The sequence below is a fragment of the Rhinatrema bivittatum genome, chromosome 5, assembly GCF_901001135.1.
Source record: "Rhinatrema bivittatum chromosome 5, aRhiBiv1.1, whole genome shotgun sequence".
Classification (NCBI taxonomy): Eukaryota; Metazoa; Chordata; class Amphibia; order Gymnophiona; family Rhinatrematidae; genus Rhinatrema; species Rhinatrema bivittatum.
Window position 1 is genome coordinate 226,837,339 of NC_042619.1, and position 27,293 is coordinate 226,864,631.

General features: G+C 42.4%; 1 protein-coding gene across 4 annotated transcripts in view; it reads left to right on the forward strand.

Moving 5' to 3' along the window:
• The window catches only part of CNKSR2 (connector enhancer of kinase suppressor of Ras 2), a 469,908-nt gene extending 457,235 nt beyond the window's left edge, over positions 1 to 12,673 (forward strand). For 3 of the 4 annotated variants that reach the window (XM_029603391.1, XM_029603393.1, XM_029603392.1), the window contains exon 21: positions 11,134 to 12,673. In XM_029603391.1, coding sequence (XP_029459251.1) covers positions 11,134 to 11,349 — 216 coding nt within the window. In that variant the 3' untranslated portion in view covers positions 11,350 to 12,673. The remainder of the gene's footprint in view (positions 1 to 11,133) is intronic. The other variant, XM_029603394.1, reaches the window with a different exon arrangement.
• The last annotated feature ends 14,620 nt before the right edge of the window (positions 12,674 to 27,293 follow it).

The following is a 27,293-nucleotide window of genomic DNA, read 5'->3' on the forward strand; positions in this document are numbered from 1 at the left end:
AAGTAACTGTCAGGAGTGGTAATAGCACAAGAGTGTTATTAACATTAAATTATGTTTGGGAACTAACGTAATCCTATCTGAATGCCAGAAAGATAGAAGATGCCGGCAGGAGAAAATCAAATGACCCATCTAGTCTTCCCACATGTGCTGCCATAGGTCTTACCCTATCTGTGGTCTTCTCCCTCCTGTTGCTGTGGTTCCTTTGTGTCTGCCCCTGGATGCTTGAATTCTTCCACCCTTTTCAATGAAAAAATATTTTCTTACTTTCCTTCTGAGTTTTCCTCCTTTCAGTTGTTGTAAACAGTGGAATGATGGTGGTATATTATGTCATAGAACACACAAACACAGATTTGTAAAAGCAAATATTTGCTTTAGTAAATATTGTAAAATATGGTAAAAATCAGCAAAGACAAATAGCATCGCAATAATAAAAGATAAAGATATATACAAAGATACCTCCCTCACAGTCTCCCTATTGTGAGTCAACATATCTGGGAATATCGAGAGATACAGGCCTGGAGAACCCATGGGATGGCTAATGGCGCTTTCCCTCTGGGAATCTGAGGAACACTGTTAATTGAAATTAACTTTATACTTTCATCTCTGGCTCTAGTCCAGGTTTTGCAAGTTCAGTTAGCTCTATTTAGAATTTACAATTTCAGCAGATTTATGTCTAAACTGTGGTCTTGCTTTGAGACATCCTGTTACTCCATGAATCATGGACAATTCAAGTACTGGCTTTAACAATCAGTTAGCAGCATATGTTTCCTGTTCCTATTTCAACTTGTTACTTATTAAGCAGACTAAAAAAAAAGATAGCATAATAAAACTAACATATTTAGAAAATCATATGCTAAGCTCTTGTAGAGTTCACGTTGATCCACATTTATTATTTATTTATTGGTGATTACTTTGTTCCACTATTAGTCCCACTTGCTACATCACAAAATTCTTCTAGTCTACCTTAACTAATTCTCTTTAGCTTTCCACAGTTGTATAGGGTCAAGCTTTTCATTCTAATGGAAACTCTTCCTTCCGATATTTCCTTGAAACTGAATGCTTATATTATATCACCTCTTCCCCTCCATTTCTTTCTTAGTTTCTTCAGCTGGTATGCTAGCATTTTGGGATTTTTTTTTAATGGAAAGACACATGCAGGCAGGCGAGTCAGAAATGCAGACTAGATGGGCCGGCCCAGGGGTAGTGCTGTGTGCTGCTCAGTGGAAGATCTGCATTCATGTCCCGAGCCTAGCTGTTTCTATTGTTGCGGCTGGGGATGCTGTGGGGTGGGAGGGGAGATGGGGTGGGGTGGGGGAGAGATCTCTAGCTGTTACAGAACAGCCAAACCCAGTGTTCATGTTCATGTGTGTGTGCACATAGCAGGTTCTGGAAGGGGCTCCTTGCCAAGGATTGTCACTATGATGGCTGAATAAGATGGATGTGGGAAAAGAGGGTTAAAATGATGAGAGGGGTGGGGGAGGAGGGCGGTTAATTCTTGGGTTGTTGCAAAGAAAAGCTTGTGGCCTGATAAAGGCCACTTCCCACAGAGCTGGAAGCCTGAAGGAGCAGAAGAAAAACTGACAGACAAAAAAAATGTACAGAGCAAATGAGAACATAATGTTTTAAAAAGCAAGAAGTGAAAACGGGTGGGGGTGCTATTGCATCTCTCTGTAGCACGTGTGTGGATACAGAGGTCCTGCCCCTGTGAAACCCTTAGACCAGTTTAACAGGATTAACTAGTTCAAGCTGTGGAATCAGGAGGCATCCGTTCTGCAGGATGCTAGAGCAATTCTGGAAGTTTGCTTTCTCGATTCTCCAGGGAGTTATTTCTGTTTGTGCCAACTGCACTACAGTTCTTAGCTAAGTTGATCTGTCCTTCTGTGGAGGGATGTTTGAGTAAAATTATAGGGTGCAGGGGCATACATGGGCACCCCCAGGGTTGAGCAAACTCCTTCACTGTGTCCAGTTTGAGCTGAGTTTAGCAACCCCTAATCATTTTAGAAGGTTGGCTGTCGTGAGTGAAGTTACTAGACTTGATAGGTCCTCTGTATGCAAGCCCCAAATTTAAGCCATTCTTAAGACGCATTAGTTAATGTGGACAGGATCCCGGAGGCAGGAGTATTTACTTAGTTCTCTGTGCAGCTTGTAGCAATAGTGTAGTAATTAATAACAAGTCTAGAGGTACATAGCAGCTTAAAAGAACACATCTTATAATTCCATGACCTGCATGTGTGCATCTTGCAGTTGATCTTGGGCGGGGGGGAGAGAGTAAAGGGAGCTGTGTATGTAGCATGGGCTGTGAGTAGTGGAGTGAATTGTGGGGCTAGGTGGGGGTATAGGAGTGTATATTGTGTGTATGGGGGAACTGAGAGTGTGAAAGATGTGAGGGTGGATGGTTGTGAGTCGAGAAAGAGCTTTGGGGATGTGTGGTGTTGCAGGTGTTTGTGGAAGTATGCATAGAAGAGTGTGTAGGAGTGTAGATGAGCAGGGAAATGTGTGGGGTGTAGGTAAGTACTGGAATGTGGGGGCAGTGTGTATGTGAGGGAGAAGGGTATGGAAGAGAGGTATATATGGGGTGGGGGAAGTGTGTGTGTATGTGAGTGTGGAGTGGAAGGAGTGTTTATAAGTGGGAGAGACTATGTGTGAGGGGCGAATGGGGGATTATAGGATGACTTACACCCACCCTACCTGTGTGCTCTTCCCCAACCTACATTCTCTCCCTCCTTCCATGTTCTTTCTCCCTCCCCTCTCCACTCCCTTCATGCTGTCTCTACATTATGCCACTCCCCCAGGCTCTCTCCCCATGTCCTCCCCAACTCCTCCATTTACTCTTCCCCAGCACTCTCTCCCCTTCTACATCTATGCTCCCGCCTACACAGCAGAAAATGCAGGAGAGGCATCAGAGCAGGTGCCAGGGAAAGGACTGCAGGCACCTGGCAGCCGGACTTCAGCTGTCAGGGCCTGGGCATCCCCACCTGCCACTCTCTTTCTGTTGCCAACAGCTTCTCCAGGTCTTCGGCTGGTAGGGCTGAGGGATCACCGCCAGCTCCTGACACCAGATTCCTCTTCTTTCTCTTCAGCTAGTGGGGCCCCACCAGCCCGCTGCTCCAGTACTTGCAGTTTTGGTTTGCCCATCTGCTCTTCAGCTACAACAGTGTCAGACGAACAGATGGACAAAGCAAAATGATAGGCACTTTTCTCAGGATAGCCGCAATAAACATTCATCAGATATATTTTCAGAAATTTGGTAAGAAAACCAGATTAACTTGCATAGCTTGGTTGCCTGAAAAATAAATACAGCTGCCTGAAAGTTTTGTAATGGAAGGGAGTAACTATCCTATTTTTGTTGCATCAGATATATATATATATATATATATACACACACACATACATACACACACATATTCAATGATATTTACAGTGGCTGAACAAAAATGATAGCACTGAAGCCCTTGTACTTTCATTAACTATTTTACTTCTAGTTAATTTCTTTCTTTCTACTTCCTGGCTACTATAGCCCCCAAGTTCAATCCCCTTGTTATATGTAACTCTGCTTCGGCATTCTTGTTTGGTTAACAAGTTAATCCCTAAGTTCCATGTAAACCGGTCTGATATGAATCCCTTCATGGAGACCGGTATAGAAATATGTTAAATAAAAAAAAATAAATTAACTGTAAAAAAGAGACACTAAGGAGGCCCAGCAATGTATGCCAGCACAAACCATATGACAAGAGGCTTTAGCCAGCCCACTAGAAACGAGGAATAAGTCTGGCATTTCCCAAATGCACTGGAGTTCATCTGGGAGTAGCTGTGCAAATAAAGGTCAGATCTGATAGTTAGCTTCCTCTTCTTAGTTTAGCACTTCCATTTAAAAAATCCCTGCTAAAGACACATTTTAAACAGAAACTCCCGTTCCATCCCCCAGCATTTTAAACAATTAGATTTGGCGGTATTGACAAGATAAAGTTATAGAGAAGAGAAATAGGCAACAGGCTTAAAATAGTGCTCCATGGTTGATTCATTGGCTTGAAGTCAGAAGTTTGGAAGTTTAGAAACTCTGAAACAACACCCACCCCCCTTCCCAAGATGGAAAAATTAAGCAACAATGGTGATAGTGGTGGGAGCTGTTCTCTGAGACCCCTGAGTTAGCCGACGGAGGACAGGACACAAACATACCAATAGCAAACTATTGCCACAGGGGTGTAATGTAGAAGTTGGTGAGGGAAGCTGAGGAGCCCGTGTGCATGGTTTCCGTGCCTGCTTCCTGACTAGGATGCGCCTCACAACCAAACCATGGATGAAATTATAGTGTATTGGTGAGCTTCAAGATAAGCCAGTGGTTCCCGAGACCCAGAGACAGTCAGGTTTTCAGAATATCCATCCACAGTGAATATACATGAAATAAATGCTTATATAATCTGTCTCCACTGTAGCCAAATATATTTCAGGCCTATTCCTGAAAATGCTGCAAGATCCCAAGGACAGCTTTGGGAACTACTAGAATAGGCCAGATACTAGTGTACTGTGTATTTTTTGGTGATACAGCCTGGACTGAGAGCACTTTACACTCTGCAGATACTGGAGCTCATCTCCCACCACATACAGGTAGGGTCACTTTCTTCTGACCCCAGTTGATGATAGGGGCTGGACACAGCCTGAAGAGTAGTAGGATGCTGGTGGCTTTTCAATTGGACTCATGATGACTCCTCCAATCACTTCTGACTTGTGGAAGCTTCTTATATTGAGTTTTATTGGAACTGGGAACATTAGTTCCGCTAGAATCAATCACCAGGGCCATGTCCTTATAAGAGGGAGGGGACCTTGTTGGTCCCTGCAGTGAATTATTCATTATAAGATGCAGAATATAAAATCTTTTTAATTAAAACATAAAATAATTGATCTAATTCCACACAAGTATCTGAAATGGTTACGACGCAGCGGGCACCTGACTGTGTATGCGTAAGAATCCACTAATGCTGTATCCCCTAGGGGTCATTTTTCAAAAAATGCTCAGTAATTCATTTAGGCTCCTCAGTTCTTGGCCACCTAAATATTGGCACAAAATATTTAGCCAATCCTAGGCACAGTGCCAGTGGAAGGGTGTCCAGCTGCTCTAGGAGGTGATGTTATCATGTGATCTCACTCTCTCTCTTTCTCTCATCCTCTCATCGCAGCTCCTCAAAGAAATATGTATCTAAAAACAGAAAACAGCCTCCAGCTCCGTGCCTGCCACCCTTACCGTCTACTCTGCCGCTCTTCCCATTTCCAGCACCCTGGGCTACTGCCTACCCCACCTAATGCTTCCACCAGCCCTGCTTACGGGTCGATACAGTAAGGCCGCGTTAGAAAGAGTGCGGCAGTGCCGGGCGCACCCTCGTTTGCTCCACGCACAGTTCTGTTCACATACCGCTCGATACTCTATTTAAATTGCTTGCAAATGCAAGCCGCGTCTGCAAAGCGTTAGGCGAAGCGTTAGGCCCGCGCAACCCATTTTACTGTATAGGCGCTTAATACAGCGCCTATACAGTATCCTGGGTGCGCTGGTACCTGTCATTTCAACTGACATTTGAAATGACAGGCACCAGGAAGTGGATCCCAACTTTAACCCATGAAAACCTAAAAACCGAAAATCCCCTCCTCCTGAAGCGGCTCGACATGTGCCAACTTACCTTTTGTTGCTTTTCAGCCCCTTCCCTGCCGCCCTCCGGAGGGGGCAGCCAGCGGCAAAAGCGGCTCGCAACGGTCCCCCCCGTGCAGGTCCCGGTTCTTCTGGCTCAGCAACAGCAGGACAACAACTAGGGCTCCATCCACCCCAATCCTTCCTTCCTTCCTGGCTCGGCCAAATTGTGAAGCGGCTTGCAGCGTTCCTTCCCCCTCCCCCCCCCCCCCCGCGCAGGTCCCGGTTCTCCTGGCTCGGCGTGAGGTGAGAGCCCACTGTTCTGTGCCCTCTCCGGCACGAGCGGAGCGAAGCGTTCTTTCATTGGCCGGAGCGCCCGTCGATTTGGGCGCTCCAGCCAATGAAAGCACATAGACGGGCGCGCGTAACGTCACGGCGTGCGTCACGCGCGCCCGTCTATGTGCTTTCATTGGCTGGAGCGCCCAAATCGACGGGCGCTCCGGCCAATGAAAGAACGCTTCACTCCGCTCGTGCCGGAGAGGGCACAGAACAGTGGGCTCTCACCTCACGCCGAGCCAGGAGAACCGGGACCTGCGCGGGGGGGGGGGGGGGGGGGGGGGAAACGCTGCAAGCCGCTTCACAATTTGGCCGAGCCAGGAAGGAAGGAAGGATTGGGGTAGATGGAGCCCTAGCTGTTGTACTGTTGTTGCTGTTGCCGAGCCAGGAGAACCGGGACCTGCACGGGGGGGACTGCTGCGAGCCGCTTTCGCCGCTGGCTGCCCCCTCCAGAGGGCGGCAGAGAAGGGAAGGGGCTGAAAAGCAATAAAAGGTAAGAAAACAACAAAAAGTAATGTCGAGTCGCTTCGGGAGGAGGGGAGGAGGGGATTTTAGGTTTTTAGAGGTTTCCTTTTGGGGGAAAGTTTGCCGTCTACCATTACCCCTGCCTCTAACGCAGGGGTAAGGGTAGATGGTAAGGGGTAAGGGGTAAGGGTAGGCGGTAAGTTAGCAGGTTAAACGCGGGGCAAAACGGCAGGGTAAAATAGCGATAGTCGGGGTGCGCGTTACTGTATGGGAGGGAATAGCTAATTCGATCGTTTACATCTGATATACATGCCGCGTGCGGAAGGGGTTACCCGGGGATTTAAAGAGGCGGTAAGGATGGGTTAAAGGGGATTGTGTATCGCAGGAAGGGCTAACGCGGCAGGAAAGTGAGTAGAAAGCGGGTTAGGAGCGGGGTAACCGCGGCCCCACTTTACTGTATCGTCCTGTTAGTTAGGCTTATCAGCTTTTGGCTGAAAATGATCCTGAATTAGATCTGCATTCATTTTCCTAGATTTAGGCTCCTATGTTAAATGCTTGATGGTGAACATCAGTGCTAAGTGCCTTAACCTTTTTTCTCTGCCCAAACTCCACCCTCCATACCCGCCCACTTAGAGGAACCTAAATGCGGGTGCCTAATGAAGTGGGCTTCTAAATTTAGGACTCAGCCCAAGTCAGCGTTCAAAAGGGCTATTTAAGTGCCTAACTCTCAAAGGGGCTGATGTACTAACGTACAAAGTCACTCTGCCGCACAAGCGGACATTGAATGAGGAAAATGCACAAACTGCCCCCAAACAGGCAGAAAGGCCAAAATTTCAGCTTCTTGCATGTGAAGCCCTTTTTTGTGCAGTGACTTCGCTAAAGTCCCCTCTACAGTAGGTAAAATTGAAATTCAACCTTAATGAGCTGCTGCTATGCAAAATCATGCAGTAAGCTCATTAATGGGGAATTCTGCAAAAACAGACGCAGGCCCAAATTAAGATCCCTGTTGGCCCCGTCACGTCCCAACCCCCTCAGACAAGAACAAGTTGCTGGCATGGCCCCATCATCACCCTCCAAGATACGCGTGAAGATCTCTGGTGGCGCGATACCCCCGCTGAGAGAAGTTAAAGTGCCCAGTGGCCTGATCAACCTGCCGTAGGAAAAAGCTTCTATTATGACTCAATCACCCCCATTTCCCTCACTGGACACAAGTTACGGTTTCTGGCAGCCCTGATCACCATCCTTCCCTCCCTCCTGGGGCACAAGTTAAAGGGATTTGGCAGCCCCCATCATCCCTTAGAGAAGATCAAGAGGCTTCTGTGTCCTGACCTCTACCTTCCCTAAGGGAAATCCCCTCCCAGTTTCTATCTGCTACAATGAGGGCCAAACAGAGATTGAGACAGAAGTGAGCACATTTCCTTCACATCCTGTTCCCAAAGACTTTGAAAATGGTGCTCGCTGACCTCTTGCGCAACTTTGCTCTGTGTAGGGGAATGGGAGGTGTCCGCCGAAGCCCCTAATTTGTGTTCAGAGGCCGGATGGCTGCACCATGTTGTCAACTTGTTCACATTGACAACATTTATTTATTTATTTATTTAGAATTTCTATATACCGACATTCTTACATTAAAATGCAAATCATACCGGTTTACATAAAACAGAAAAAGCAGGAAAAAATATTTCCATAGTCAAATACAGAGAACATTTATAATAAAATTGTTAACAAAGGCATAAGGTAGGAACTTGAAAAAAGGTTACTTAACAGAAAACGTAAAAGAAAAAATAGTAAATGAAGCACAAAGAGTTGACATGTTCTAGTTGGTGTGGATGGGCAGACCAGCTAGGCCATATGGTCTTTTCCTGCTGTCGTGTTTCTATATGTCGGGGTAGAGTGGGCATAGAGACCTCTTTGTGCTTCACAAAGTGAGTGGGGAATGGGAAGCCGACTTTGAGTGGGGAGGGTCCTTTCACTTTGGGCCAGTGAGCAAGGGAGGGTTTGCTATCTAACATGTAAACACTAATCTTTTTAGGTTGGCATGCGCGCTAATAACATATATGCCATATATGGTAATAACATATATGCCATATATGGTATGGTGCCAGGTTTTTTTGCTGTTGCATACGTCACCTGTTAAGTGGTATTTTAGCATGCACATAGACAGGTCAATACTGTAAAGTGCCCTCATCTGAGCGCACTGTTTTACCCACTGTTGAACACACGTTTTCGATGCACATCCACTACCCCATATACAGTAAGGAGTTTAGTGCGCCCAAAATGCGCGTTCTATCCCCCTGAAACTAATAGTGCTCATCACATGCAAATGCATGTTGATGAAGCTATTAGTCATTCGCCCAAACATGTGGCAAGCCACACATTTTACGCTCAGAAAAGTATACAGGAAAGCCTGTACATCCTCCGACTTAATATAGAGATTATTAAGTCGGAGGAACTAAAAGGTAAAAAAAAAAAGATTAAAAAAAATTTAAATAAAAACTGTGCTAGGGGTCACTCAGGAAGATGGATGCTCAATTTTACGAGTATCCATTTTCCTAACTCATGGCTGTGCACTGGTAAGGAAAACAGATGCTTGTAAAATTGAGCGTCCGCTTTCCTAAACAGTGGACAGCCGACCTCTCCTGGGCCCCAGCTGCAAAGGAGGCGCTAGGCACGCAGAATTACCCCTAGCGCCTCCATTTTAACATGACCCCTCATTTACATACACTATCGCGCACCCAGGAGAGGTGGCTGGGCGTGTGTTAGGAAAGTGGGCGCTCAACACTGAGCACCCGTTTTCCTGCGGACCTTACAGTATCGGTCTGTAAGAGGGTGATATTCAGAGAGCTGATGAACAGGTTAGTTATTTGGGTAAAGTCACTCGAATAACTTTACTTGATATAAAGATAGGGGCGGATTTTAAAAGGGTTTCGCGCGCCGAGCCTATTTTGCATAGGTAGCGCGCACAAATGTAGGCCGCGCGCGCAGGTTTTAAAATCTGCCCCATACTGCGGTTGCCATGTTAATCCGCTGGAATACACAGAAATAAAGGTTAACAAAGGAAACCAAAAAATACATAAGGTGATACCTTTTTATTGAACTAATTTAATATCTTTCTTGACTGGTTTTTGGGATTTAATTCTCCCTTCCTCAGGAAATCAAAGTGAATACAGGGCATGCCAATGATAATGTGAAAGGGAAGAGTGTTAGAGGGGGAGGTCTGATGGGATAATTAAAGGAGACATAGTCAGGAAGTGTTTATTAGTACAATGAAAAACTCTACCTTATATATTTTTTGTTTTAATTTCTTAGCATTTATTTCATTTTGCATGGGTATTCAGTGGAATGCAACCAGTTATGCCTTCCGCTGGATACACTTGGATAAAATGCCAAGTTATCCGGATGAACGAATCTGGATAACTTGAGGATTGCTCTCTGGCACAACCAAACCTACCTAGATAATCCCGAATATCAGTGTCATCTGACTAGATTCTCCAGATAAGTTAGCCCTGGCCCCGGAATGCCTCTCATTCATCCGGATGTGTTTTACCCAGATAACGTAGCAGCGGTCAGTGCGGCGGGGAAATTTAAATTTGGCTGTTTGTCCGAACATAGCTGGAGAAACCTGTTGAATGTGTTCCTCTAAAGTTCTAGCACATGCTCAAATCGTCAGGTTACTATGTCATCAGCCCTAGTAAGCTAACAAGGTATATTCCTCCTTTTCTTAACTTTCCTCTTCAAAGTTCATGAAAGGGACATAACGTTAGTGCTCTTACTCATAATCAGCTTAATTATATTAAAAAGTCCAACTTTGTAAGGTTTCGCCAGTGTTATATTTTTTTGTCCTCTAAGAGGCATGAAACCTGAAAGCTTCCCTTTGCTAGTGTCGCTCAGCAGAAAATCTAAATATGATCAAGTACTTATTTATTTTATTTATTCCACTTTGTAACTCATCTTTCATCAGAAGCCCTCAAGGTGAGGGACAACTTCCCCTTGAGCTCTCAAAAAAAAAAAAAAAAAAAAAAGCAAAAGTATTCTAAATTCTTGTTCACTGGAGCCAGAATCCCAGAAAGAGACAAACATATATTTAGAATTAAAAGTGTGCGCTCTTTCTCCAGCAATGACTTGACCTTCATCTTTTCACCTAATGCCGGTCATCTCTGTGTCCTGCGCAGCGCCTGCGCAGCGTGACTTGATATGCTACAAAAAAGTCATAAGGACGGTTTTCAAAGGGGTCTAGCCAAGTAACTAAGGACTTAGCTAGATTTCCCCCGGGGTGAAAAATCTCCCCTGTGGATACACCTGCCTTGTTTGACCAGGTGCGTGCATTTACCTGCAGCTAAAAAAAAAGGGTCAGCTATCCTGTCCTGGGAGCAGGGTAGATCAAGGGAGGGAAACTACCTGTGCAAATTTGATTTTTCCAATCTCTATTCCGTGTTTTGCCCCCATTCCCATCACCAGCAGCACCGGGTATTTACCTTCTTACAAGCCTGGCGGGTAGTTTTCGGAGAGACGCTAACAAGGTAACACCCTTTGGGAAATCATCTGCGAGGTCCTCACAGAGAGAAGTAGCCGTGTGTTTTGCAGCAGTGCAGGGAAATTGAAAAATGTCACCCACTCTCCTTCCCCTAATTATCCGTGTGTGTGAAAGTGCCTGAGTTGACTCACTGCCCTGTCCTCTTTAATTGCTGTTTTTTGTTTTGTTTTTTTCAATTATTTAGGCCAGAGAAGGAGAAGTAGCCATTATAGACAAGGTTCTGGACAATCCAGATTTGACATCTAAGGACTTTCAAGACTGGAAACACTTGTACCTTGATCTCTTCCTGGATATCTGTGAAAACAGCACGACCAAGGACTCTGTAAATGGTTCCTCTGACGAAGACACACTCATCCCATCCCTAGCGCTAACTCACTCATACATCGAAACGCATGTATAAATGTCATCTCCCTTTCAACATCTGCTACACGCCAATCCTTTTACCTGGTGTGCAACGTTGTTTTCTATCAATATATGGGAGGTCTAGTAAATAATATTTCCATGTTGCTGAATTATGTGAAGTAATTCTTATATTGGCTCTTGATGCCCTGTTTCTTTCATGGGGCATTTCGTATATTTTATATGCTTACCAGTGCTCAGCTTTGTGTTTACCTTGTGAAATAAATAAATAAATCATGGGCTTTCAAATAATTCAAGCACTAAATAAGAGAGCACACGTTCGGGGGCTGACGACTTTCTGGGCTACACTGGAAAAGAAATGCATCAGTTGAATGTAGGAGACCATATGTTCTCCATATTCTAGACAATATAGCTATTTTTTGGCTTATAATTATCAGTATTCTTTCACATTTTGGAAGTGCTGGCATCAGGTTTGTGGTCAGAAAAGAAAAGAACTTTTTTATATTTGTTGAAATGTTATATGTATTTTCTTAAATGTGATTGGGAATGTTCACTGCCGGAGTTATATTTTTTGAAGATGTAGAAAAGCATAAAATTTAAACAAATATACAGAGAAAACTATATATGTAAAAGTAGTCAGATATAAAAATATTGAGATCCTAAATTGCTCAATTCCTTTTTAAAGTTGGTGAATCAGGCAGTATGTGGGTAATTTGCAAAGGGACCTCTGCACGTATAACGCTGTTTCACACACAGAAATGGTCTTTTATAAAATTGATCGCCCAATATGCAGGTAAACATACATGCATGTGGAGTTGGGTAGCAGTTTGGACATACAGAGATACTTTATAAAATCCAGCAGTATGTACATAACTTTTCAGGAAAAAATGTGTGCACACCAATTAGCAGGTGTAACCTGTGTAGGGTAGTTTTGGCGGGATAATTTTCAAGGCGGCCTTATACACTTAAGTCTGCTTTGAAGATTGGTGTAAATTAAGTGCATTTTTGCTGACTGTGCAGGCTGCTTGCAAATTGCCCTCTCTTATATTACCATTAGTGTAAAAGTACTTTTAACTAAAGGACAACATTTCCTCTGTTTTCATTCAAGTTGTTAATTTTGTTTGAAATTGATACCAGTAAAACTATGATCTTTTATGAGATTTTGAAGTGCCCACAGGCTTTGATCATATATATTCTGCACTGAAGCAGGTCAAGATCCTCCACATAAAAGTGGTTTAATGGATTAGATCTTTGCCTTCTCGATTAGTTTTGTGTTCACTGTTTCTTCACAGGTTGTGCTTGCTTATTACCTTTTAATTGTCCAACATAAGAATTATCCAGATATGATGATGTGCATGAACTTTCCTAGGAGAAAGATCCTGTCTTAGGATTTGATCACATCTGAAGAAGAGGGACCTGTGCGATCACAAAAGCTTATATGCATCATCGTCTTTGGTCATTCTCATGTTTGGTCCAGAAAAGAGTCCAGTTTCCTCCAGTACCAGAATGGCTTTCAGAGTTCTGTGCTTAGTCATGCAGTTAATATTACAGGGTAGTCCAGGAGGGCTACCATCTTGTTTGCTCTTCTGGACTTCCTGTAGAGTTGGCCCATCACATTTGCTCAGCCTGAGCAGATGGGCAGTGATAGGTTCCTTGGCATTGATGGTCTTCATTTTACTTTTTAAAGTTATCTAGCTCTCCACCTGAGAGCATTCATGGAAAGTTTTCCCAATTTAGTCTTTCAAATTAAGAAGCTGTGCAGCATTCCTCGTTGCTGATATAATTCTGATTTTTTTTCAGTCCTCTCAATTTTGCCATTATTTTTTCCCTGCCCAAAATAAAACTTTACAGTTGACAGAGTAAACAACTGCTACATAGAAAAATAGGCAGCTGCACATTATAAAATATATTTTTCTCTAGTTATTTAGCTGTCATAATCTGTAAATGCAAAGACAACATAGATTATGAAATTTTATCTCAATGCAATTGTCTATGCATGCTGTCCAATGTAGGGTATAGCTGGCTCAGCAGGCCAAAACCAAGAAAAGCCCCCAGGGTCCCTTCTACTGTTTCTCCTCCCTCAGACCTCTTTTCTACACCTGGACAAACTATCTGAAGAGCTTCACTGGTGGCATGTCAAGTCTGTCTGACAGAGATGAGTGAATCAGAACCTGAAAGGAGCCAGAGGAATTTCATCCCCAGATCTCCTGCAAATGTGGGATAGGCTGGGAATGTTGGAGGCTCATGAGATGAAGCTCCAGGCCTGAAAAGGGCAGTACTTAAGCTTCGTCATCCAGCTTGCTACTGAGAGAAAGGACCATCTGGGGCAAACTGGAGTGTTTGCTAGTGCCAGATCATTTTGGACCAGTTCAGGAGTGAGTAAAAGCCAACATTGTATTTGAATACACCTTGTTATTCCTTCATGAAGAAGACATGAGAGTTAAGCAGTGCCGGCAGAAGGGTGTTCAGCCACCCTAGGTGGTGATGTGGTAGCTTGATCTCTTGCTTTCTCTCTCTCAAATTGCATATGACAAACGACCCCAGCTCCTCAAAGAAATACATACCCAAAAACGGAAAACGCCCTCCATCTCTATGCCTCATTCGTGCCACTTCTCATCTTGTCCTTTCAAAACTGCCACTCTTACCAGCTTCTCTGCTGCCCCGCCGACTTCCCACACCCTAGGCCACTGCCTTACCCCGCTTAATACTTCAGCCAGCCCTGGAGTTAGGATGCCATCTCTGTCCCATGTTTGGGGAACAGATTTATCCCATTAGATCAATATGATCTTTGAAGGGGCAGTTTGAGACTGAGGAGAAACCTCTGGATTCCAGTAAGCAGGAAGGGTAGGCAGGAGTGGATGAGACTCCCAGAGGTTAGCCATGCCACCAAAAAAATGTTGGACTATTTCAATGAGGTTTTCAAGGCAAACCCCACACTTTTCAATAAAGCTCCAGTTCCAAAGATTCCTTCCCTGACAAGAGAGAGAAGGGCAGTTAGGCCTCCTAGTCTGTAATTTTGTATTCCATCCATCCAAAGAGGGATCTCCAGTATCATTAGGGAGGGAGAAACTCTCTGTCTTAGAAAAGGAGGAGGGGGGCCAGACAGCCTCTATTATTAGCAGAATCAGGAATGTTAACTGGGTGGATTCTGGTGCCTGAAACAAAGGAGATTGAGGAGTGGAAGATACATCCCATTGTAGGAAGGTTCTCCAGATCTATTAGATCCTATGATAAGGGAGATTATATAGAAGGAATAGGCTCACCTGGATTGTAAGGGAGCCATCTCAAAGTATCTTTCCAAGCTCAATAGGATACTGAAGAAAAAGATAACTGGTCGGGGCTTAGCTCCTAAGGTGGATAACATACTTCAGGGCTAGAAAATTGCCATGGAGGGAGCACCATTGGCAGATGCATGGACATGATTCTAGAAAGAATTTTAATTTTCAAGCTTAATGGGGCCATATTACAGGTTGTAGTGTTCTCAGAGTATATCACAAAATGGGCTCAGTGGCAGGAAAAAGAGGACCTTATAGCAGAGAAAGAGAACCATGGGGTCCGATACCACTGGAAATCAAGTTTATAGAGAACATTACCAATGACTCCATAACAGTATTGACTAGGAGGGACTTCTGGTTAACACAATGGTTGGCTGATTTTTTTTCCTCCAAGAGACAGGAAGGAAGGGGCTGATTAAGGAGCAGAGTGCTCTGCTCTGTTAACTCTAGCCTCACCCCTTTCTCTCCTGTTCCTTCCTGTCTGGAAGGGAAGGGGCTGAAGAAGGAAGCAGAGGGCTCTCAGATAATCAGCATATTTGAATAACCATTAACCTTTATTCCACATGGATGCTGGATGATAGCGTTTTTACTTTAGTAATAGACTTAATCAAGGGGCAGGGAGGAGGCAAGGAGTTCCAAGATGGTGATAAAGGTCACGGAGGTTCTGTTGTGGAAGAAGGAAAGTGAGAGAAATTTCAATTTATCTCCATTTCACATAGCGAGGAAGATGAATTCACAAGTAGACTGGCTGAGCAGACACTGTCTATGACTAGGAAAACAGGAACTAAATCAAGTTTTCCTTTCTGCAAGAGGTAGGATATCCTATTGCTAGATCGCCTGCCATCCCACTTTAATAAAAGAGTTCCAAGATTTTTCAACAGTTCTGTGGTTGGTGACTAGAAGTATTTACTGTCTCAGAAGTACATTTTTCTCCATGGTCTATAATGAGAAAGGTGATGGGATAAAAGTTCACCAATACAAAAGGATTGTGATAGTACTTTATTAGACAAGATGGCCATGTTTTCAGGACATCGCGGAATTATCAGCTGTGGAGTTTTTCCGACTTCCAGGAAGGATATAATCATTCTAGGATTGGTCCTTTTTCTGAAGCCAAAAAAGTGTCTGATATCTTGGAAGACTTTCCCTGAAGGAATTTTCAGACGAAATGGTAGGAGGTTTACTACAATCAAGAAAGACTTCCACAAACAAGCTTATTATATCAGTTGAAGAACATTTGCTTTCTGATCTTAGGAAAGGAAAAATTATACTTTACAGCCCACTTGAAATCTATGTTAGAATTCAGATACTGTTTTTGCCTCCACCACCATCACTGGGAGGCTGTTCTGTGCATCCACCATCTTCTCTGTAAAGAAATATTGCCTAAGATTGCTCCCAAGTCTACCCCCTTTCAACCTCATCGCATGACCCCTCTTTCTAGAGTTTCCTTTCTGTCAAGGTGAGCCTTTTTCAATGGAAAGGTGACTCTAGAACGAGGTATCATGCGATAAGTTTGAATGGGGTTAGACTCTGGTGTATTCTTAAGAATATTTCTTTACAGAGAGGGTGGGGGATGTGTGGAACAGTCTCCCACTGGAGGTGGTGGAGACAAAAACAATATCTGAATTCAAGAAAGTATGGGATAAATACAGGAATCTCTAAAGAAGTGATGGGAATTATAATGCTAAATTAATTGGACAGATGGGTGGACTAGATGGGCCATACGGTCTTTTTCTGCCATCATGTTTCTATGTTTGATGTCTTTGATTTAAAAGGTTGGGGGTGCAAGAAGCACCAACATTGATAAGGTATAGTCCTGTAAGAGAGAGAAAACTTTCTTCTTCCCTCCCAAATAGCATAAGGCTTTTAAGGGCAGCTAAGTTGTCTAATTCTGGAGTTTAAAATCTCCATTCAAACGCACTAATGGAGTCACTTTAAGTTTCCTAGGAAGGTGGAGGCATCATGGGAGTGTCTCCATGGAGGCTGGTGTTAATCTGACAAGTCATCCAATGGCACTGTACCCTCCATGATTCAGACTGGCAAGAAGCTATCGAAGAGAATTACAGGTAAGAGAAATTCTTTCAAGCCTGTTCCATTAGCCATTCTGAGATGCAAAAGATGACAGCAACTGAGAACTCATGCCAAAGGGAAGGCTCAAAAGGATGAGCAGGGGTTGAGATGTGTTAGAAGAGCGGCTGAGGAGCCTGACTGAGACCAGCAATCATTAGGGATGTGCATTCATTTTTAACAAATTGAACAACTGAACCAAAAATGGCCTTGCATGAAAATACTACAAACATTTTGGTTATTTTGGTTTGTTTGTTTGGGTTTTTTAAAAAAGGCCTCCTGGAGGCCACACAACCCCCTCCCTTCCCCAAAACAGCCATAGGGCCAGTGCTTAACAGGTTAGGCTGAGCTGAGCCCAGCTAGGGCCTTCCCAGGCGCCTCCTAGCCCCATCTTGCCCCTGCAAGCTAGCCCAGCTGGGGCCTCCAATGAGTCCTCCTGCCTCCCCCAAGGAAACATTTGCTGGAGCCAGGGAAGTCCCACCCCACTTACTCCTTTCTGGGGTATCTACATCCACAAGATGAAACGGGCAGGAGTGATGGCCACATGCTTCTGCCCTGTCTGCCGGAAATTTAAAAATGTCCTGGTGACACCCCAACAGCCAGTCGAGTTGGCAAGATATGCATGAGAGAGAATGCATACACTGAAGACGAGGTATAAGCAAATTTAATCTCATGAATATTCATTATGGAGATCCTGAAAATCCAAGTAGCTGTGGACAGGTTTGGGAAGCCATGTCCAAGCGGAAAGGAAACTGGCCCTGACACTGGTGCCTAAATTACATCTCTTCGATGCCTGTATAAGTGTGGCAGGTGCCATTATAGTGTCTCAGCTGTGGCCAGTATCATCAAGTGATGTCATTTCTGCATCAGTGTCAGGGCCACTGGTGCCATTTTTAAATCTCTAGCAGGCAAGGTAGGAGCGAATGGGCAATGATCCTTCCCCTTTCATTGTGTGGATACAGATCCTAGGGAAGTGTTTAAATGGGGGCCGGAGAGGGAGGTCCCTGGCTACAGAAAATATTCCCAGGAGGGCAGAAAGAGCCCATGGAGACTCCAGCCGGGTAGAACTTAGCCCAACTGGGTAGACCTAGGCCTCATGATTTTCTTGCAGGAGGCCCAGCTGGGCTCAACTCAGCCCATCCAGGTAGTCCCAGGCCCCATGGCTCTCTTGAAGAAGTGGGAGGGAGGTTGGAGGGCTTCGGGGAGGCCCATTGTGACTTTTTTTTTTTTTTTGCTTTGAGGGGGGTATATGTTTTTAATTTATTTTTTTTTTTGGTTTGGGAAATGAACCAAATCGAAAAATGAAAACACAAACCCTGAAACAAGAAAAGAACCAAAAAGAAAAATTTTATGCTGTATATCCTTAGCCATGAGAGCCAAATAAGCACTAAGAAAAAGTCTTCAGTATTTTAAGTGCGTAAAGAATGGTCATAAATTATTAATTCAGCCCATTGTAGTCCTGGTGTAGTCTGCACTGAATTATAAACTTTAGCCTCCATGCAAAATTGTTACAGATTTAGGGAGGGGGTGTGGGGGTAAATTCCATTTTTTCCTCCAATGGAAAACAGTAATGCAGACCTGGAGCCCAACTCATCTGAATAGGTCTACATCTGGTGAGTTTTGTAACCTGCCAGTTTGCTTTTCATTCGTGTCACGTAGGCCAGGAATAGATTTCGAAGGCAATTTTCAAAGCCATGTACCTGGGTGAATTATCCTGGCTGAAAATGTTTCCACTCCAATGCAGCTTAAAGTGCGCATGGGGCTGCACAATTAAAAAAAGAAGCGTTCCCATGGGAGTGCTTAGATCCAGGGAGTCAAACAGTGCACTCGTGTTTTATTTGTCAGCTTGTTATCTTGCTCCTTCTCAGCTGCTCACACAAATAGGTTCAAAGTTTGTGCGCCCCCTTTGTAAATTCCTGTCTCACACTCGCTAATTTTCAAAGACTAATTAGGTAGGTAGTTTCTCTTTGAAAATGACCTAAAAGCATGCCTACTTCGTACCTAGGTGACTGGTTGAAAATTTCCCCCTTTAGGTTCCAAAAATGGTGGTACTCTTTGCATCACCTCCTGACAGAAGTCACAGAACTAGAAAATGAAATTATATATGCAAATATGGAATCAACCTGTAACTGACAAAAAAAAACTTCCTAATTTTAAAATTACTACTAATAAGGACAGGTTGAAAAATTGCCATTGTGGATTGATCCCTAAATCCAACCAAAAATATGTGGATTATCTCATAGCGTTTATTGGAATGAAATCCTAGATCCTAATAATAAGAACCTTTTTTAAGATCAAGAATACTGGCAATGTTTCTGATTGTAGGAGGGACTGATAATTTTTTTTCCTGGATTTTTTAAAGTTATTATTGCAGTTAAACCCTGCTTATGGGAAAATCTTCATATTTAGATCACAACCTATAATCTTTTTTTCTATGGCATAGCTATAGTACATTTCTTGATAGAATTATGTGTAATTCTGTACCTTTTAAAGGAATTTTCCTATTTTGGAGATTAGGGAAGAAATCCCTATGGACCTAGGACCAGATCTTAGAGGTGAGCATTAGTCTGTGATAGAAAACAACAACAACAAAAAGACTAAAGCATGTTTTTTACTGATTTGGGGTTGATAAGCAAGCATCAAGAAAATAAACAAGTGCTGGCATAGCATCTAGGCAGAACCTTTTCTGAAGCCGCAGATCATCCTCTGAAGGTTTTTGCTATGTCCGCTCTTCCATCCGCTCTTCCGTCAAGATGCCATAGTTGGCAACAAAACGTCAATGAAAATAACGATAATCTTGAAACTAAGTAGATCAATGTGTCTGAGATACACGTTTCATGATCCACCACAATGCAGAAACAAATAAGTCCTTGTTAACCTACAAGACATGGTCCTGTCTCTATGCTTTCTTCAAGGGTTTAATTGAGGTTGAAAAATGTGTTACAAATATGCTAGACTGAAGCATTTCTGTTCATCATTATGGATTGGTGTTCCCCTGTTTTAAGGTCAGAAGATGTCATCGTGTGAAATATAGATATGTATTCATTCTAGCATCAAAGGCATTTACCATCCTGTGTAGTGTTCTGGGGTGTATCTGATCAGGACATAACCCATAAGGACAATACAGAGGACACATCCTTTATAGACCAGAACAAACATTCTACAAGGCTGAGTGTCAGCCCCATACCCATAGACAGACATTTCTTCATTGTCCACATGCCAACAAATGAAACGTTTTATTGGGACCCTTAAAAATGACACCGCAATAGGTCATAACTGTTATTTACCTTTATAAATGAGAAGAAATGCTGCTAAATATGGTTACAATATTTACTATTAGCATTTTAAGGACAGTTGTATATCCAGGATCTTCTTATTCCCTGACAAAGATTGGCTAGTTACTTTATCTGACCTCTACATTTGAGAAACAGAAAAAATTAATATCCAGAGGACAAGGGACATCATCCGAGGTTTCCGGTTGTAGGCAAAGGGGTGCCTCATGATAAGCAGATCTTATGTCAGTGGTTCCCAAACCTGTCCTGGTGACCCCCCCGACAGCCAGTCGGGTTGGCAAGACATGCATAGGAGAGGACCAAATACATTGGAGACCCAGTATATGCTAATTTAATCTCATGCATATTGTGGAGATCATGAAAACTCAACTAGCTGTGGAGGTCACCAGCACGGGTTTAGGAAGCCATATCCAAGCAGAAAGGAAACTGGAATGTGGACCTGGTGGTAATTTGAGAATATTCTTGGATATGTGTTCGGTCATTGAGGAAGCGGGAGAAGTTTGCAGGCAGTAAATATCTTTAATGTCACCTGAACATGACAAAATGGAGGTTTCTTTTCTACTTTTTTTCCAGTGTGTGTTTTCCTGAACAATTTAGAGGCCATGACATGATTTAATAACTGATGCAAGAGGAAAGCAAGACTCCATACATTGATTTATGTCCTTAATCAGCCTTCTCTGACTGTCTATGCAGCGAAGTGACTGTAGTTTAAATTTCAAGCACTCAGATATTTGCCAGTGACTGTGTGCCCTTTGAAAAGAAGTAGCGTGAAGAAATGTTTTTTTAGGGGGGAAAGGAGAGTGTGTTATTTCTAGAATGACCTTTTGGATTGCAAACATTTTGCAAAATTTTGCACAGCTGTACAGGAATGTTGCCTTTCTACAGCCCAATTTGAGGAATCCTGTGCTCAGTAAAAATGGATGACAAATCACCTGTTAACGTTTGTATGGAATTCTGGGTCCAGTGTAATATTTGTATCATTCAGAGAGAATAATAAATTCTTTGGATAAACTGGACATTTATTTACTGCATGGATACAGGCATGTAAATTAAAATTTGTGCAATTTTGTAATACTTCTCAGAAGGAAAAAAAAGTCTGACTTGTGCTATTATACCAAGTGTTTAGACTCTTGTTTTACTAGAGCAAAAGCATGGACAAAAAAAGTATAACAGTATTTATAGCTTTTGAATGTATAACCCAGGCCTACATAGAGTTGATTCCATTTCAAGGCCCCAGGCTGCCGCCGACTTGAATCTGTTGCTTAGCAACGGCTTTTTCGGCCTGCGTTCCTCTGCATAAAAGACAGCTTACAGGGCTTGAAAAGTCGAAGGGAAACCTTTATCTTTCTGGGTTTTAGATTTACAGAGAACAGGTGCCTTTTCTTTTGTCCCATTTGGCATGTACAGTTGCCGTGCTCTACAATTGTTTGCTATATCAGCCCCCTCGGTATCAGCAAGAGGCACAGCTGAAAATAAAGTAGAAAAAATATTCCTTTTTCAACAAACTCTACCAAAAGGATATAAAGATCCCAATTTTCAGTAGTCTGCAAAAGTCATCCAATGCGCATGTAAGTGGGCCTGTGGAGATTTTTGCTGGTATTTTATAAACTGAGTGACAGGAGCTGCACATTTCATAAAACACCACGTATTCCTGCCTCAGAAGTACATGCGTATGTTTCAGTACGTGCTTATATTTGTAATTCAAGAACATGCATATCTTCTCTACCCATTTTATAAAATTATGTAGTAATAATCCTGAGTTTCATGTATAAGAACATAAGACTTGTCATACTGGGTCAGACCAAGGTTTCATCAAGTCCAGTATCCTGTTTCCAACAGTGGCTAAGCCAGGTTACAAGTATCTGGCAGGATCCCAAGGGGTAGATAGATTCTAAGCTGCTTATCCCAATAATAAGCAATGGATTTCCGCAACTCTAACATAATAATGGTTAATGGACTTTGCCTCCAGGCATGTAATTTATAAAGAATGCATGTAATCCACTTATAAAAATACTGTGGACACCCTCACACCCCTCCCAGGTCTCCACTAGTGTCCCTAGCTCAGGCTTTAGGTAGGAAGACAGGAGGGAGCATGCCATTTCTGACCAGTACCTCTTCCAAGGCTGCAGGAGGGTGCACAGAGTATTGTGGCATCTTGAGGAAGGAGTAGTGTTCAGTTTATGGAGTTCCTAGTCTCCAAATCAAGGCCCCATGGTCAGATTATTAGGAGAAGGGGAAACACACATCCCTGTTTAGTACCCAACTGGTCTGGCAGGGGTTATCTCAGTTTTGTGTGAGACATTATTTTGGAGAGTTGTTTTAGGATTTATATTTACATTTACATTTATTAAATTTATGAATCGCCTAACAAAAATGTCTAGGCAATGAACATAATTAGAACATACATAGTTATTAAAAACAACAACTAAAACTAAATACAGAATAAAATAATACATAAAAAAACTATAATATAATACAATTATAAAAAAAAGAAGAAAAAAAAATAAACATTTTGAATTAATAATAACAAAACCTGAATAAGCTCTTAAGAAGCCTCTTGAACAGGGGTGGGCAATTCCGGTCCTCAAGGGCTGCAAACCAGTCGGGTTTTCAGGATATCCTTAATGAATATGCATGAGAGAGACCTGCATACACACTGCCTCAGTTGTATGCAAATCTATTTCATGCATATTCATTAGGGGTATCCTGAAAACCCGACTGGTTTGCAGCCCTCGAGGACCGGAACTGCCCACTCCTGCTCTTGAAGGTCTTGACTGAGTCACACTGGTGAATCTCTATGGGAAGGAAGTTCCAAAATTCTTGGCTGGCCACTGAAAAGGAGCATTCTTGGGTGGTGTGTAAGCATGCAGCTCAAGGAGATGGAACATTCAATAGGGCTCACTGAGGGGAGCGCAGAGTTCTTGAAAGTTGGTAGAATTTCAAAATTGCATTTGCCCATGAGCAGGATTGGTCATTAATTAATTTAAATATGGTCATTCCAAGTTTGAATTTAATTATTTTATGAATCAAAAGCCAGTGTAGTGTAACTCAATCAAGGCTGGAGTTACATGATCAAAGCGCTTCAAGCCAGTGATTGGACGAGCCGAAGAATTTAACAATAACTGTAAAGAGTGTAATGTTGAAGAAGGAAGACCAGTGTAAAGACTGTTACAATAATTGAGAATAGGAAAAATAGATACTTGCGATAGTGTGTGAAATTCTGGAGCATGCAACAGTTTTTTCAGGCCTGCAAGAATACGCAATCTGAAGAAACCCTGCTTAATAACAGATGTAATTGAGGTTTGAAAGATAGTGTATTATCTAGAATGACTCCAAGGCTTTTCACTTGGTTTTTGATATGGGAATATGGACTAAACAGAGCTAAGTACTCTGTTTTGGACATGTTTAAATGTAAGTTTATTGTGTATAAGCCAAGAGTTAACAGAGGAGAAACAAATATTGAGATGTTCTAGAGTTTCGTTCCAGGTGGAGCGGACACGAATAACAAATTGGATGTCATCAGCGTATATTTTGTATGGTTCTGTCAGATTGGCCAGGATTTTACAGATTGGGGCTAGATAGATGTTGAAAAGAACCGAGGAAAGAGAAGAGCCCTGAAGAACGCCGGTTTTAATGAAAGACAAAAAAGAAGTCTCATTGTTAAATTTAACATATTGTGATCGATCAGAGAGGTAGGAGTATGATGAATCTCTGTTCCAGGCTCTGGGAGGATTTTCTCTCCTACTTGGAGGTCAGAGGACCTGTGGTTCCCGTCCTACAACATATGGAGGGATTCAGTGACTTGGCACAAGAGAAGTATTCCTGGTTTTTGTGAGAAGATTCTGTTTGTGTCCTTTTGATTTTAAAGGAAATTTTGGCTGCACTTCTTGCCTGGGAGAAGGGATTAGAATTTCATCTCCTACTGCTTGTTTTGGACTTTGTGAGAACCATTTTCAAAATCTGTGGGAAGTGGAAAAGGAGTTCAGTTGGAGACCCCCATCTGAGTCTCTACCTGGGGCCAGAGAGGACTAAGTGGATGGGACTCTGGGAGAGCATCTGTGACTTCAGATATTTCTTCTTTCATCTTGCAAAGGGAGCCCCATTGTGGATAGCAGACCCCTTGCCCTGCTAAGAGCCTGTTTTACAAACCCTGGGAGGAGAGGTCATCTTAGTGCCAGCCACCTTCAGGGACACTCACCCAGAGAAACAGAACTGAGACTGTGGATAACGTATGGATACAATTTTGAGAACAAGTGTTGATGTTTAGATGACAACCATTGTAAACTTTATTTTTGGAACATCCTACTTGAGTGTCCAATGCAGTTACAAGCTTGGAGATAATATAACACCAAAGAGAATCATGTAGGTCCCTTTATGACTATTCCATGCATGCGTGAATTCTGCCATTGCTTTAGCTCCTATTACCTCTGCTGGAAGTCTGTATCAGGACTCCACCACCTTTAGGAGAAAAAGCATTTTCTTCCATTTCTTTTGAACTTCCCTCCCTTCAACTTCATATGATAACCCCCCTGTCCTTGAACTTTTCATTCTGTGAAAAATGATTCCTTGTGGTACTTTACTGAAGCCTGCTAGATATTTGTATGTTTGTACCACATCTCGCCTTTCCTTTCTTTCTTCTAGAGAGGACATCTTTAACTCTCTCAGTCTTTCTGTGTCTGACTTACAGTACAGTCCATATACCATTCTGGTGGCCCTCATTTGAACTGCCTGAATCTTGCCAATGTCCTTGTAGATGTAGTCTCCAGAACACAATACAGTTCCCAGAGTACTTGCAATCACCAGTCCACCAACATCTCCACCAGTTAACCCAGACCCTCCAGTACTTCAGCTTGACCCCCACCACTATCATTTAACCCAGACCTCCCACACAAAAACTGCAAACAACCAATTTCACTTCCACAATGTAATTAGCAGCTGTAAAAGCATACAAACAAGTTTTGTAATGAATGTTCATGTACCACTTATAAAATGCTAACTTGCACGTGAACTTCTGAACCCCACCACAGAATGTCTCTCGACCACCCCTTTCTTATCCCTTTTATATTTACGCACAACAAGGGTAGACTATGCATGCTTCAGGCTTTTGCAAAATACTGCTTAGACACATACATACTACTGTACGCATGTAACTTCCCATTTAAAACGTGGAAACATTCTAAAAATTTACTCCAAAAGTTCTTTTCTTGACCCAGGTGTTCTCAACAGATTTTCATTTTTTTTAAATACAATAATGCTCACTAGTGGTACTGATCTTTTATTGTCTGAGTGCCAGAAATGAAAACATCTTTTTCTGAGATGCTGGAGCAAGAAGTGATGGTGCTTAGGGATCATTTAGAGGGAGAAGTGAAGCAAAGACTTCTCTATGCCATGGTTTGTTTGGTTAACTTTAAAAGCTTTCCCAACTTCTAGAGCATTTATTTAAAATACATATAGTCTGTTGGTCCAAAGTCTGTTGCTCATAGTGGATAACAACAGGACAGAATTTACAATAAATGTAAACTAATAGAATACATAAAATAAAAATCCATAACCAACAAATACCATAGCTAAATAATAGTATCACCACAAACAACTAATAAAATATAAACCTCAAAGGTATAGAAAGCAATTCTTGGGGATCACCCTCTAGGCTTATGAGCTTAAACAGTATCATCTAATGCGGCCTTGACAAACAGACTAACTCAAATGGCAAAATACTTGGTTAGCAGTCAGGATGTGGTCAATTTACAGAATCGCAAACAGTCTACCTCCATTCTCATTTCCAAGGGGAGGCTGTTTAACATTGTGGTGCTAGTGCTACAAATGCAAACTCTAGCTGCTGCAAGATGATCTTTCTGCAAAGATAAAACACAAAAACGCACTTGGTTTTGAGATCTTAAGGTTCATATAGGAGAATGAAAGGATACACTTTCCTCTAAATATGTTGGGCTACAGTAGACCTTCTCAAATTTTTAAAGGGCAACGTGAAGATTTTAAGTCTGGTTCACCAACATACCAGTATTCAGTAAAATTCTTGCAAAGCTGGAATAATATGAATCTGGTATGATTATCCCTAAAGAAATTAAGCTGCTTGGTTTTGTAGTAGAACTTGTGTCATGGTCCTTAACTGAAGATTGAAGATAAGGCTTTAACATTCAAATTGGGCAAAGCTTTGAAAAGCAGATTTCAAAACTGAAGACATGTGGGACTCCATACTTAATTTGGTGTTCAATATTACTCCAAGGATGTGCACCTTTTCAGTTCTCATTGAGAACAACTCTCTGTCAGAAAACAATGTGCATATCTTAATCAGGGACATCTTTCCCACTCAAAGAATCTCTGTCTTCATAGCATTCAGGCCAAGTTTACTGACAATAAGACAAAGATGCACTGCTTGAAGACACTTATTCAAAGTCTCTACACCTGGCTGTTGATCTGGAGTCAACAGCAGAAACAATTGTATATCTGCAGCATAAATCCTGTAATGAAGGCCATATTTCTGAATAATTATACTTAAAGGATAAAGATAGATGTTAAAAAAGAAACACAGATATTATAGAGCCCTGTAGTACTCCATGAGATATTGGTGCAGAATGTTTTCCTGCAGTCATCACTTATTGAAACCTACCACTCAAGAAAGATTCCATTTGGGTCAGTATGGTATGGTCTATCCTAAACAAACATTCTCCAATCATGTGAACATAGTTGACTGATCCAATGTATCAAATGCTGTGGACAGATGGAGGAGGATGACCACAAGAGCAATTTGTCCTCCATCTGTCCACTGCCATAATGTATTTACAAGAGAAATGAGAACTGTTTCCGTATTGCGACCCCCTTTGAAAGCCCAATTGGCAGGGGTTCAGATTCCATGGGTCATCTAAAAAATCTTGTACTGGGTGGATGGCTACTCGCTCTATCAGCTTTTGCAGGTACAGAATATTTGATACTGGGTTTTAGTTTTCAAATTAAGTAGCATCAATAGATGTACTTTTTTAGAATTGGATGAACCACAGCATTTTTTAAAGACCATGAACAATTCCTTTATATAGTGAAGATTTATTATTTTCATAAGTCAGTCTAATAGCACCTGCCTAGATGTTTTTGACAAGCCATGAAGGGCAAGAATCAAAGTAGCAAGTTGTACAGTTGGAGATGAGTTTTCAAGAGCCTGTGTAGGGTACAAAGTACTCACAGATTTCAGGCAGAATTTTCAAAGCGGATTTATGTGCATAAGATCATTTTGAAAATACCCAAAATATGCCAGTATGCATGTGCACGTTTGTGCAGGAAGTTACACCTGCTCTCCAGCTCTGCCTCGTGGAACACCTATCACAAGTGCAGGGAAAAGT